This window comes from Oncorhynchus clarkii, chromosome 23, assembly GCF_045791955.1.
Source record: "Oncorhynchus clarkii lewisi isolate Uvic-CL-2024 chromosome 23, UVic_Ocla_1.0, whole genome shotgun sequence".
Lineage (NCBI taxonomy): Eukaryota > Metazoa > Chordata > Actinopteri > Salmoniformes > Salmonidae > Oncorhynchus > Oncorhynchus clarkii.
Genome location: NC_092169.1, coordinates 3754844 through 3770257, shown reverse-complemented (window position 1 = coordinate 3770257; position 15414 = coordinate 3754844). Strand labels below are relative to the sequence as shown.

At 40.9% G+C, this 15414-nt stretch overlaps 1 protein-coding gene across 1 annotated transcript in view; it reads right to left on the bottom strand.

Moving 5' to 3' along the window:
• Positions 1-15172, bottom strand: part of LOC139381715 (deoxynucleotidyltransferase, terminal) — a 137790-nt gene extending 122618 nt beyond the window's left edge. The window contains exons 1-3 of the mRNA XM_071125441.1: positions 14979-15172; positions 10610-10784; positions 842-949 (exon numbers count right to left, since the gene is read on the bottom strand). Of these exons, the coding sequence (XP_070981542.1) occupies positions 842-949; positions 10610-10784; positions 14979-15172 (477 nt within the window). The remainder of the gene's footprint in view (positions 1-841; positions 950-10609; positions 10785-14978) is intronic.
• Between the last annotated feature and the right edge of the window lie 242 nt (positions 15173-15414).

The following is a 15414-nucleotide window of genomic DNA, read 5'->3' as shown; positions in this document are numbered from 1 at the left end:
GTTGTCGTGGTTGCCGGACTGCTACAACAACTAGAACAAATCCTCTTGTGACAAGGAGTTCTAAAATTCTCTGATAGATTGACCTTTTATTTCGTCACACTGTAGTAGTAAGCTATTTTCTGTAAACTTGCCATTACTTTGTAAATAATTATGTACTTGGGGTTTATTTTCTTGTAATAATTAATCAAAAAGTAGCTAAAGTAAATACGTCATCAGCTATACTCTGTTCATTATATGAACTGACTAGCCAGCTAGCTAGAAAACTAGCTAGCAATGAACCAAAACATTGTTTAGAAAATTGCTTTAAGTTGCCTGGCTTGCTAGGTTGACATTTACCAAATTCATTTTTAAAACTGATGTTTTTTTTGTGTTGTTTACGATAGACGGACTGTAAACCAGCCTTCACACTCCCTCACCCCCCCCCCCCCCCCCCATCCCTATTTCCTCTGGAATTGGCCACTAGCTGCCCGATGGCCAGATGGCGTAGAGACAGATCCGTCATTGTTGGTGAGAAGCTTTACGTCAAGTGCCCATCTCAGTCTGGCGTGCCTAGCCTCAGGGTCAGCCCATACCAGCCTGTGTCAGTCCTCGTGGGCACCTCAGCTGTTCTGCCTTCATCATGGCCTACCTGCAGATGCTTCTCATTTGTAGGTTAATTTATCTGATTGGGGTCAGTGTCGGTGCATTGGTGTGTGAAGGAAGAGACCCCAATCAGAGCACAACTGGTTAGGATGGATGCTTTGTGGGAGCAATGAGCGTGTAATAGCCTCACAAAGACAGAGATAGGGACATGCAATTGAGAAGGTGTGCTTGTATGGGGGTGTGTTCTGTTTTTCCTTACTGTGAATATCTTGTTGTGATTTTCCGTGGTCGTCCGCCTCTGACATGCGTATTGAGAAACATTGGCCACAGCAGTGGGTGGAGAACAGTCTGTCCTTGTGGGTGTGTTCTGTGTACAGAAAAAAAACAAAAAAATGTATTTGAATTCATCGGGAAATACTTGCTCCAGTGGGAGTGATGTTCACCAGCAATCCAATGATAAGTCACCACATCAGCCAGAGTTTCTGGATCATGCAGAATGTGACAAAAAGGGGATTTCAAAAAGTTACATGAAATTGTTATGAGTTCTGAAAGCTGAACAACAATAAAGGAGGTTGAGAATATCCCAGTCCCCATGTCACCAAGGCAACAGTCTAATGACACTCATCATACAGTCTGGTGGCATCCAAGTCCATTACTCCAGCTAACCTGTAACACAAAGAATTCTTGCAAACCCATAATCCAATGTGCCTCTTGTAAAATTGCTGTTTCATTTCCTAAGAAGAAATTGTCCACGTGTGATGTATCAAAAGGATTACAGATGTAATATTAATGTTCTCGCAGGCAATTAGACATCTCCAAAATGGAACATTGTGTCTGTGAAAATGACCTAGTGGCTCAGGAACACGGTGACAGAGAGGAATCGTAAGGAGGTAATGCCACCATGCTGTGTTGACGGAGACACGTTTAAAGAAAGAACAGGGGCGTTAAAAGGAAGATAATGAAAAAGGGCTTGGCATCTCTCAGGTTCTCTCACACTGGATGACGGAATAAATCAGTAAGGGATACAAAAAAAATCATCAGTTATTCCCTAGCCAGAGGCCTCTCCTGTTCTTAAAAAAAACAACATTGAATAGCTCTGAATATATTTCATGGCACCAGATTTTATGCCAATCAAAAGTGAAACTTAATTTCACCTCTCCTATACAGATCAGAAAATAACATACATTTTTTTTCTGCCTTTGCGGTATTTTAATCCTCTGACTAAAAGTTTGTGTGGGCATGTGGACGGGGCTGTGAACGCTTTTGTGTGTGTGTCTACACAGACTAGTGGTATCCACACAGACGGAGAGGTGTGTTCGGGCTGCCAACTAGGGTTAGGGGTCACAGAGGCATCCACTCCTACGGTGGGGCACTAGCTCTTCCTAAACAGAAGATTGATTACAGCCACCGCACAGGGATAACAGGTGTCTCTGTGTTCACAGGACTTACGCATCTCTTTCCAATCTTGCAACCATTCCCACAATCTCTCACTCACTGTCTCCTCTCTCCTTGTTCTCACCATCACCTATTCCACATCCCACTCCACTTACGCAAAACAGCCATTGTAGGATGGAAAGCCGTTTTAACATATATTAATTGAATTTTTTATATCAATAATTTCATATGTGTATATCAATAACTACATCGGATGATACTCGTTCACTCTGCTCGTTCATGCTGCTCGTTCCATGGGTAAGAAAATACTCCTACCATTGTCTCTCCCAAGCATCTTTGACCTGTGTTTTGGCTTTACTGCCCCGCATACTGCTTGTATTCGCAACACTAACATGCGAGTTGGTAATCTCCCGCTCGTTTAGGTAAGTGCAGCCGGGGTCCATACAGTGAGCAAGTTCTATGCTTTCTCACTGTTTATCGTGCATGTGTGATCTCACTGGTGCAAGTGTGATCTCACTGGTGCATGTGTGATCTCACTGGTGCAAGTGTGTGTTGCTTGAGTGTGTTTGCCATTTCACTGGCGGAGCTTGTTTTTGGGAGGTGGGGTGTGGGTTGTGTTCACAAACTCTTTTTAGCTCACAACAAGCTTGTAGCATGGCTAACACAAAAAACGCTGCAAAGCTCAATGCGAAAGAGGAATACGTATCAAGCACTACACTCCATGAACTACTCGATCAACAAAAAGAGTTCTATAAAGATCTAATAGATCTGCAGGAAAATCACTTTAAGTCCTTCCTGCAGCTCTTAATGGATTCTACACACAAAGGGTTGATGATCTGTAATGGAATTTAAACACAGTTTGGAATTTACGCTGTCGGAGGTGGAGGAGATAAAGGTCACGAATGTCACCTGCCAGACCGCATTCAAAACCATGTCTGAGGATTTCGCAAATTTCCAAACAACACTTGACAAGCACTCTTCCAAAGGAGACTACCTCGAAAACCGATCGAGGCGCATTAACATTTTAATCGGTGGAATTGAGGATGTAAAAACCCATTAGGTATTAATGGAGAACAATAAATATAATGATTGTTTTGATACAGATTCAAATTTCCTGAAATTTACCTGAAATTATTTGATCACTTGTGTTTACTATAATGCTAAGCAATTTAACAACCTGTATAGCAGTTTATCTAATTCCAAGACAAGCTTATTTTCTAACTTTCATTTGAACGTTCGCAGTATTTGTCACGTTCTGACCTTAGTTCTTTTGTTCTGTCTTTGTTTTAGGTTGGTCAGGGCGTGAGTTGGGGTGGGCTGTCTATGTTTGTTTTTCTATGTTGTGTTTTGCGTTTGGCCTGGTATGGTTCTCAATCAGAGGCAGGTGTCGTTAGTTGTCTCTGATTGAGAATCATACTTATGTAGCCTTTTCCCACCTGTGTTTCGAGGGTGATTGATTTCTGTCTTTGTGTATGTCACCAGACAGGACTGTTTCGTTTCGTGTCATTCTATTTGTTATTTTTGTTTTAGTGTTCTGTGTTTAATAAATTCATCATGAACACGTACCACGCTGCGCATTGGTCCTCCGGTCCTTCATACTCCTCAGACGAGGACGATGAACGTTACAGTATTCTTAAAAATCGTGACCACCTTGTTCATTATCTGTCTTCTCTCAATCATTCATTTTCCTTTGTTGCCCTTTCAGAAACATGGTTAACGGAAGAGACAGCCATGGTTTTATCACATCTCCTTATAATGCTGTTCACCACTATGGAACCTCAAGAGTCGGAGGAGGAGGAGTGTCCATTTTTGTTCATAAAGGTTTTCAACTCTTTGTTAAAGAGAACCTCGCACTTACATCTGATAACAGTGATGATGAATCTCTTTTCATAGAAATTCTCTCTGGTAAATAGTTTATTGGTAGTTTCATTGATAACCTTGCATCAACTTTGGATTTGATTAATAATGAAGATAAAATGGGTTTTCTATTGGGTGATTACAACATAAACGTATTTAAAAGTGATGAACCCCTCACTGACATCTGGCTTTTTGAATACTTTATACCCCAGCCATCTGTGTCCCCTCGTCTATAAACCCAAAAGATTGATCAGTTCATCTGCACCTTTATTGATAATATTTGTGCATATTCATTAAATAATGTGGCTAGTACAGGTTCCCTTTATACTGACGTTTCTGAGCACTTTCCAATGTTCCACTTATCTTTGCCAGCTGGAAATGAACATATGGGAATATGGGAATATGGGAATGATTAAAGGCAGAATCTTCAACAAAAGTAATTGTGAGTACTTTAAGACGTTGATATTTCATGGGGAAATGTTTATTACCAGAATTTCCTCACATCGTCCAATTCTGTATTTCACCACTGCTTTCCCTTAGTTATACCACATAAGAAAGCAGCAGATGGGTTCTGTAAACCTTGGTTTACAACAGGTCTAAAAAAAAATCCTCAGTAAAAAAAAAGACTAGTTGTATAAAAGTTGTCACAAATCCCCTGAATTCCCTGAAAACTCACAGGGCTGAGCTTGCTTTAAGCAGGTTTGCATCGTGTAGTCCTGCCTTATGCAACTGTAGGCCTAAATAAAAGTCAACACACAGTCTGTCAGCTATTGTGCTTATTGATTAATTCCAGTTCATCATTTTCGATTGAAAAAGTCTAGATAGCTTAGTCAGCTCAAGTTTGAATATAAACCAAATTTGATCCCCTCCACTTTTTCTCGCAAACAAATGGCCTAAAACTAGGCCTACACAACGTTATTGCTTTGTTTACCCTGGCCAGAGGGACATTCTGATCAACTGTAGGCTACTAACAACAGCAGCTGCATAGTCTAGCCTGCTATGCACCCTGTCCCTCTGGCCAGGGTGCAGAGCAGGCTAGACTATGCAGCTGCTGTTGTGAGTAGCCTACAGTTGATCAGAATGAAAAAAAAGTATAATTTCCATGCAATACAGCATGTCAGATCACTAATGTTTAGGTGCCTGGAGTGATGTTTCATCACGCTTGCTAAATAAATACTTAGAGGAAAATGGAGAGTGGACCTTCAGAGACCTGCACTTTCCTTGAATTTGATTGGTCAGACACACACAAAGCCTGCAGCAGCACTCCAATGTGAAGAACAGAGAAATTGTGCATGAGTTCACAAACCATGAGGCAAATCGACAACAACAAAAACTTACTTTGCCTCTCTTTTTAATTATTTGTGTCGATGTACTGTATTTTATACATAATAAAGTATGTTGAAAAGTGCTGGGGCAAATACCGCCTCGCCACACGTTTTCCGGCAGCCTGGCCATTGTTAATACTTGGTTGAAGCACAATTGCCAGCCATTACAGGTGTGAATAATTTTGAATAAGATGAGTATTGTGTTGGTAGCATCATGTTATGGGTATGCTTGTTACCAATAATGGCTGTGGAGTATGTTAGGATCAACATATATATGAAAGGACCAAAGGACAGGTCAAAAGTTGGAGGAAAACCTGCCATAGTCTTCAGAAAACCTAACACTGAGATTTTTTAGAGGAACAATTACACAAAGGTGTTTTTTGAGAATTGAGAATTCCTCAATGGTCTAGTCGTTTCAGTCCTGATCTAAACCTGCTTGAAAATCAGTGACAAGTATTGAATATTGTTGTCCATCAATGATCGCAACCAAATGTACTTAGCTTGAGTAATTTTGACAAAAACAATGGATATGTTGCCCTAAGAGTTGTGCAAGGTTGGTAGAATCTTATTCAAAAAATGTCACAGTTGTGGCTGCCAAAGGTGATTCCACCAATTATCTCTGGGGTGTGAAGACATACACAATCAAAACACTTTAATATCTTAAAAACATTTATTTTTATTACATATCATTTGACTTTCACTTTGAAAAATATGAGTAGGTTGTGTAGTTCTATGGAAAAAGCAATCAAATGTACTAAATGAGAAAACCGTGCAAGGTGTGTGTAGACTTTCACTAGCGACCGTATGTAGGAGCATGCAAATGTAATCCCGCCCCATGAAGGTCATTATCATATAACATTTTATATAAAACATATATTTTTTTTAATATTGATAAATACTTTGATATAAAAATTATAATTATTGATATCAGTAAATACAATTATGGAGTGTACAAAACATTGCTCTGCTCTTTCCATGACCAGGTGAATCCAGGTGAAAGCTATGATCCCTTATTGATGTCACTTGTTAAATCCACTTCAATCAGTGTAGATGAACAGGATTTAAAGGATTTTTAAACCTTGAGACAATTGAGACATGGATTGTGTCAGAGGGTGAATGGCACACATTTACAGATTCCCTTGTGTATCAAGAAAGGTCCAGCACCAAAGGACATGCAGCCAACTTAACACAACTTTGGGAAGCATTGGAGTCAACATGGGCCAGTATCCTGCTTTCGACGTAGAGTCCACGCCCCGAGGAATTGAGGCTGTTCTAAGGGCAAAAGGGGTGCATCTCGATATTAGGAAGATGTTCCTAGTGTTTTCTATACTCGGTGTATGTTTTCCTACTGGTAAGTACCTAACAGAAATATTACATTTCAATAGTTTTTTAATAGGTAAAATTCCCTTCAGACACACTGTGCAGGGTACAGGGTGAAATATTTATGGTTGTAAAACGCATAATGTTTTATAGTGTTAGGAAGACCCTGAGGCAAAAGTGTTGCAAAAGCCAGCTCTGAGAATATTGTCTCTCTACACAAGGCTCTTAAATAGATTTATAACTCTCTACTGGAAGCGTGGCACACGTAAATGCCATGGTGTATTGCCTTGTGCAATTTAGAATAGGGATACATCACGGGGTAAAAGAGGCTTGTGGTTACCTTAGGAGACAGGTCGATAAATGTTAACATTGCATCATTAGCTCAGCTTCTTGATGGCATAGCCACCAGAAATCTATTGATGGGCCAGATTTGAGCATTTCATATGGAATAGCAGGAATGGCTGCGCAGGAATGGGAAATAGACATTTTCATATCCGTTGCTGCATAGCTTTGGCACACACTCGTCATATCTTTGCATAATGTTGTCAGAAAGGCAGGCTTGCAAGCCCTTTTGTGATGAGGTTGGTGGGAAGTGGAACTGGGTTCAAAATGCTATTTGAAATATTTCAAATGCTTTATTTGCTTTAGCTTGTCTGAAGTGTCAGATGGACTGGGTTTGCACATGTGGGTCTTTCTATTGGTTGTATTACGCCAGGCAAGCTCCATCCAGCCCAGCTAAAGTATTTGAAATTATTTCGAATCACATTTGTACCCAGTTATGGTAGGAAGAAGAGAAGAACCAGACAGTATATTTCTTTATTCTGTTGTAGATGCCTCCACAGTGCCTTCCAGGAGAAACAAATCTGTGTTTTGGTTAGGAGCGAGCTCCGAGTCCTGATGTTACGCCGATGGGTCTATTTGACATGCGACAGCAATATGGGGGATCCTTCTGCCGCTGTCAAGCAAACTGAAATGTCTTAATGTGAGTGGAGGCTAGAGAAAGTTAAGTGTTCTCTCAACAATTCCTCTCTTTGACACACCCACACCCAGACACACACCAATGCGCAAACACAAACACGCACATGCACACACGTGCATACACACAAACACACACACACACGCACACACCTACACAATAAAGCTCCCCTTTAAAATCGGTTAGCATTAAATTCATTAACTTTAGATAAGGATTTTATATTTTATTACTCCCTTATTGAGCGTCACCAGTGACATACCGACTAATCAGTTACCATATGGTAATTAGTATCATTGCAAATGTCGTTGAGAAAATTGACTCAGTATGTTCAAGGTTGCATTTTACTATCTGTCTCTCCTTCTCCAACATCATTCTTTCATGGACTAATTCACACTACCAAGTTTACTTCAATATGATGGTTATTAAATCAATCTTTGAGCATAAAAGCGTTTCCACCGCCATTTCTAGCATAAATCATTTTACTGACAAAAAGATCCCACCTTGTCTAGCATATTTTGTCTTGTCGACATTTGGAAAGTGTCCTGGCAAATTTGCTGTTTCTATCAGGCCTGTCATGAAATGTTTTATCTGATATGTACTTTACCCGCATAAAACAAATTTATGGAAACCTGATAACACAATAGGTTTTAACAGTGTAGATACTGTAATAGGGTGGCACTTACGGTGAACTCAAGCTACCTCACCTCCCTATAGCAGAGGATGCCTGAGAAAGTGGGCTTGGTGGAGTTGAGGTGGTATTCTGTGTGGAGACCTCCAGACCAGGAGGATACTGTCCCTGTCCCTTGCATGGGAAATACTGGACAATTTGCTGAATGTAGACGTCCATTTTTGATAAATGTATAATCTCAGATAGCAGAAACAAGTCGCACACCTAGTCTTGGGGTTGTTGCCCCAAAACTGAGTTCCAACCAAACGTAATGTATTATTTTCATTTGGAATTGCCATGGAAATGGTTAGAATGGGTCAAACTGGATTTAAATGAACACTGGCTCTTAGCAACCAAACATAAAAAAATGTCTGCGCTATACTCCGAGTCAATATTCACTAATAAGAAGAAAATCCCCTCGACCACGCCCACAAATTGGGAAAACATTGTCCACACATTATAAAAGAACCAACTTCGTTGAACATGTGTTGTTATACAGAAATAACAAAGCATGACAAAAAGCTGCTGTGTTGTTCAATGTACACGTATTCAGGTCAAGAATCCTGACCTGTGGTTTGTAATGCTCCCGCATAGGGAAATATAGCATGCGAGAAGAGCCTAGTGGCTTCAAGCTATTTATTGTGGGAGAGCGGGAAATGTGGGGACCCAGTGTACAAGTAGACTACACTATGTGTAGCTACGTGTGGAATCACAGGTAAGACATTTAACTTGTTTAGTATAGTCCATTTGTAACTCCACTCACTACTTGTAGCTGTAAAGTCCAATTGTTTGTGTTGTTGGCCTTGGTAGCTAGCTAGCACTCACTAGCACTGTCATTAAAAGGGGCATGAGGTAAGCCATACCATATGATGTTTTTCTAAATAGTCAGAATGCTCGGGAGCAGGCAATGTTGAAACGTCATCTTTAGACATGTTGTGCTTTTCATAAATGTTGTTTTTAAATGACTAAAACAAGCAGACAAGAAAATTTGCGTTTGAAAAAGGTCAAGATTTTGGTGTGAGGCAATGGGGTAACATAGGTACACTCAGGTTGTATTCCCCACAGGCAGGTGGGACTGTGTTGTTCTATTTAATACCAGCTGGGACTATTTGACAGACACTACCGGTCAAAAGTTTTAGAACACCTACTCATTCAAGGTTTTTTTTAAAATTTAAAACATGAATTGTAGAATCATAGTGAAGACATCAAAACTACGAAAAAACACATATGGAATCATGTAGTAACCAAAAGTATTAAACAAATGAAAATGTATTTTATATTTGAGATTCTTCAAATAGCCACCCTTTGCCTTGATGACAGCTTTTCACACAGCTTTTCACATTTGTTTAACACTTTTTTGGTTACTACATGATTCCATATGTGTTATTTCACAGTGTTGATGTCTTCCTTATTATTCTACAATGTAGAAAATAGTAAAGACAATAAAGTAAAACCCTTGAATGAGTAGGGGTTCTAAAACTTTGGACCGGTAGTGTAAGACCATGGACCAAGAGGCCATGATATAGACTTGAACCAATCAACATAGCTAAAATGGACGTGAATACTCCAATGCACCAATCATACAGACATGTTGTAGTCTTCTGCAGCAATTAAAGGTGCACTCCAGGATATTAAGAATAACACATTATATTAAATTATATATACATGTATATATTTTGCAGGACATAACATATCTTGCTAAATGGATGAGTAGTACACAAAAAACGGGGTCCACTTTTTGCTCATGAGCACCACTTTCAAAACTACTGGCTGAAATTGTACAAAAGTTTGTCAGTGCATTTTTAATGAAATACTACAGTATTACAAACAGTCCCACCAAGATGCCCATCTGCTAGCAAATGGTTTCAGTGGGGAGAGAGGGCTATATTGTGTGTGACTCCTCAGACAAATTCATTCAACTGTCTGCGTTTTTCAGAACTACAGCATCTATACTGTGTTTCCTTTGTTTTCCAAAATATACTCTCTTGCACACACACACATCCACACTCGCTACACACATACACATCTCCCGGCCATCAGACTGTTAAATAGTCACCACTAACCGGCCTCCACCCAGCCCTGAATTTTAGTCACTGTTACTAGCCGGCTACTACCCTGTACTCAACCCTGCACCTTAGAGACTGCTGCCCAATGTACATAGTCATTGAAGACTGATCCCTTTAATAATGTTTACTCTTTTACCCATTTCATATGTATATACTGTATTCTAGTCAAGGCTCATCCTACACAACTACTGATGTACACATATTTTCTATTCATATGCTGTCCATAATGTCTATACACACCATCATATACATATATATTTATTTTCCGGACTCATTGTCATTGCTCGTCCTGATATTTCTTTATTCCTTTACTTGTATTTTGGGGATTTGTGTGTAACACACACACACACACACACACACACACACACACACACAGCGGTAAATGCCCACATACACTCACACTGACCACAGGTTCCCTCACCTGAATACAGTGCCTGGTCTCCACTCTGACAGGTCTCCCCTCCCTCATGCTGTCCGTGAACCAGGAGATGTCCAGCACAGCCAGTCTGGAGACATCCCTCAGACCATGTCCGATCAGCCACGCCCACAACACCTCAGCCTGATTGTCCTCCGCCACCACGTGAGTGACATCATCACTGCACAAGGAACAGGAAGAAGGGAGTCACAGGTCAGTAAAACTACAGTAAAACTTGACATAAAGCCTGCATAAAGCCTTATGATGTGGTTACAAGTGGGGGCTACACATCGCTAGCGGAGGAGTCGTCCAGTGGCTACAGAGAGCTGAGGACTAAGGAAAATGTCAGGACCGGCAAGCCAGTCGTGATGTGCATTCACAATTGAGATCCATAAAGGTATGCATTCACCTACAGCAGGATTGGGAAACTTAATGTTGCAAGTTAGAATAGTAGAAAAACTTAAGGTGCAATTTTGGCCTCTCATGGTGAGTTCAGATTTTTTATGGCACCCACCCCATTCAAAGTTGCCCATCCCTGACCTAGAGTATCCCACAGCTCCATAGGGATCCTCATAACAGACGTGTCTGGTTTTCTCCCAGCCGGAAACCCTCTCTGTTCCACCAGTGTGTAACTACCATACCAATGAGCCAATCAGAGCACCTGTCCATGCATGATTATCCTCCCCATGCTCCTTCTTCTCCTCCTGTCTCCTAGCTGAGGTAAAACAGCGGAACGGCTCCTTACGGCCCTCCCAGGACATCCCAACAGCCTAACAGAGCGTCACTTCAGCAGAGAGGCAAAGGCCTAATTGGCCAAATCAGCAGTGAATCTTATGCTCTGTCTGACTGCTCGGTGTACTGGTTGGTTGGTTGGCCTGCCGCTGAGACCAGGTTTAGAGAGGCTCCACAACAATAACAGCAACAGAGTGAGGCTCATCAAAGATAACACAAACAGTATGAGTGGATAGAGCATATAATCACATTCAATATCTTTGCGCAGGTGTGAATATGACTATATTATCACCAAACTGAGAGAAAAAAATATTCTACACACTGTCAACATCAACTTTGGAAGTTATTGTGGTGTACTGAATATTGTTATTTACAGACAAAGAAGTGGTGAAACCCATCCTCTTAGAAAAAGGAAAAATAAATTGTCCTTCAGATTAATCGCCATCTGTTGATTCTAACAAAAAAACAGGAAGCCTTTCAAAATGTCACAATCGAGTGTGGACTGATGTAGATATTCAACTCTGTGCTTAAATTGATATATAGGTACTGAATTTAGCCATGGTGGATAAATAAAATAGAGTGCTCTCTCAAGGATAAATAACTGAATGCTCTCTCTCATTCCCTCACTACTCTTTTACTCACTGCCCTCTAAACAGAAACACAGCCCCTATAATCTAGGCCAAAATCCTGATATTTTTCTGACTTGCGACCAGCAGTGAATATAAAATGGCACGGCAGATAGATATGCAAATGAGCAAGCATGCCCTGCTGCACCAGATTGGAGTTCCCAGGAACAGTGGGACCCTGAGCTCCAGCGCAGTGAGCAAGGACAGGCTAAAGTCAATGGGGTTCAGATAGGGAGCGCTGACGCCTGTGCTAACTGGAGTGTACACTGCATCCTACTGCATCCCACTAGGAGATCCAAGATCAAGATTAATGAAGGTGTGTGTCGATAACAGAATTATCGACATGCCATTAATTTCACAGCAGCTAAAGCCAAAATCGCAACCTAGCTCGTCACTCAAAACTCCCACGATAAACTCACAATTCAGAAAACTTGATCATGCTTAAGGTGTTGTGTATTTGCGTTTCAGAGTTGAAATTAGAATGGTGGATTTATCTAAGTGGTTAAACTGATCAGATCACACTTGATAAATTATAAATGAAGGTTTGTGCCTCTCATCCACCTCACAAACAGCATTCAGCCGCACCAAACAATGTATGTGTGCCTGCTTGCTTGCGTGTGTGTGTGTGTGTGTGTGTGTGTGTGTGTGTGTGTGTGTGTGTGTGTGTGTGTGTGTGTGTGTGTATAACGTTCAAGAGAATATCTTGTTTGTGTAAGGCTGTGTTAGGGAGGTGTTATCAAAACTGCCGCTGATATCAAACTGTCTGCTAAGGCAGAATGTCAGTTCGAGGCGCACACACGGCCTATTTCCTGTGGTTGGTTTCAAACAATTGTATCAAGCCAAGTGTAACCGTAGAGGCGCTCAAGCTGTGTTTCTGGGAATGCTGCCATCATCCGCAGCCTGGTGCGATGCGGAGCTGGCAGCAGCTCTGTTCTACAGCCTCCCAGTTCGCCTCCTCCCACTGGTGCCCCTCAGGCAGACCTATACAGCTCTATCTGCCTGGCTGAGCTTGATCAGCTCAGTATCGCTAGCTACCGCTGCCACCCAGCTATGGCACAATGGATCATTAAATGAACCTGTGGCTGGCTGTTGGCTCCACGTCAATTCAGCAAGCCATGACACCCACCATCTCAGATGTTTCTGAAATCGTTTCTGTAGTCAGGAAGAGATAAGTTAAGCATTCCCGGAAGCATTATTTTGTTGGAATATAGTTTGACCTCTGAGAAATTAAGCAAATTGATTTCACCCAAATTGGCCATTTTACATTTGAAGGATTCACATACATTGTATTTGGAAAGTATTTAGACCCCTTGAATTTTTCCACATTTTGTTAAATTACAGCCTTATTTTAAAATGGATTACCACCATGCTTCACCGTAGAGATGGTCCCAGGTTTCCTCCAGACGTGTCACTTGGCATTCAGGCAAAATAGTTCAATCTTGGTCTCTTGTCTCTCATGGTCAGAGTCCTTTAGGCAAACCCCAATTGGGCAATCATGTGCCTTTTACTGAGATGTGGCTTCTGTCTGGCCACTCTACTATTAAGGCCTGATTGGTTGAGTGCTACAGAGATGGTTGTCCTTCTGGAAGGTTCTCTCATCTCTACAGAGGAACTCTGGAGCTCTGTCAGAGTGACCACCGGATTCTTGGTCACTTCCCTGACCAAGGCCCTTCTCCCCCGATTGCTCAGTTTGGCCGGGCGGACAGTTCTAGGAAGATTCTTGGCAGTTCCAAACTTCTTCCATTTAATAATGATGGAGGCCGCTGTGTTTTTGGGGTCCTTCAATGCTGCAGAAATGTTTTGGTACCCTTCCCCAGATCTGTTTCTCGACTCAATCCTGTCTCAAAGCTCTACGGAAAATTCCTTCAACCTCACAGCTTGGTTTTGCACTATCAACTGTGGGACCTTATACAGACAGGTGTGTGTATTTCCAAATCATGTCCAATCAATTTAATTTACAACCAAGTTGTAGAAACATGAGCTAAATTTCGAGTCTTAAAGCAGAGGGTCTGAATACTTATGTAAATAAGGTTTTTATGTTTTTTAATGTTGAATAAAAAACCTTTTTTTTTTACTGTTTTTGCTTTGTCGTTATGGGTTATGTGTATAGATTGATGAGGAACATTTTTTATTTAATCCATTTTAGAATAAAGCTGTAAGTAACAACATGTGGAAAAAGCCAAAGGGTCTGAATACTATCCGAATGCACGGTAATATTTAATAATTATAGTACCTAACATCCAATTTGGACCATTTTTCTCCCATCCAACATTTGAATGTGAGTACAACATTTTCACAACAGGCCTGAAGGAAACAGCAAGTTGGTCGGTAAACTTTCCAAATGTCTACATAACAAAATATGGTAGACAAGATGGGATCATTTTCTGCTTGTAAAACGAATTATGCAGTTCAGGCTGTAACAAAATAATATGGAATACAAGATTGGTGTGGGTTGTGGTGGGTCTGTTTGTGGCTTTTGACCATTTCTTTGGATTCCTCATGTCTATCTCATTGTTTGGTCCAAATTGGATGTTAGGTAATATTCAATTTTATATGAGTCCTATAAATTAAAATAGCCAATTTGGGTGCAATCAATTGAGTTAATTTCTTTAATTAATTCTTTAGTTAATTTAATTATATTTCAACAAAATGCTAATGCTAATTAGGAATGCTAATCTTATCTGTTTCTAACAACAGAAACAATTTCAGAACAATCTGAGATGGTGGGTGTCGAAATTGTGTCTTTATTGTGCTTTTTGAGGTGGAACAACCCGCCTGTTATACAGGCTATTGTGTGGTGGCTGGTGGCCGATTCCTTCTTAATACACAATGACATTGCTTGGAACCAAGAAACTTCAAACAATCAGACATAGAGCAACAACATTATGACCAGGAGGTTATGGAAAAACATGACATAGGGCCAACCATAACACGATCAATACCTTAATTTGACCGTTAAACAAGGAAACCAAAAAAATCTGTTTGACTTGAGAATTACAGTGTGCTGGTTGGCCTACCTGAGGACATCTTCCACCCTAAAGCCTTTTGACCTGGCCAGGCTGGTCAGAAAGTTCCTTCTACTGCTGCCCATCTTCCTCTCCACCAGATACAGAGTCACCTCCTTGAACTTGACCTCTACCTGACCCTGAGCACCAGCCTCAACCGGCCTCTTCCTCTTTTTCACAAGAGCTAGCATGCCAGCATGGTTCATCTCTTTGGGATGAGCTTCAGAAAGTGGAGCACTTACACTTGAAACTCGTTTTGCTTTCTCAAATGTCTGTATTGTGTGCCTCGCACCTCTTGCCTCTAGGAAAATGCTTGTTTTGGTGATGCCACAGTTGTTGGTCTCTTATTTGTCAACACAAGGATAAACTGGCAGTTGGAATGAGGTCTGTGAGGGGCTGACAGACAGGAAGCCTCTGGCAAAGCAACAGGTGTTTATGATTTGGATTT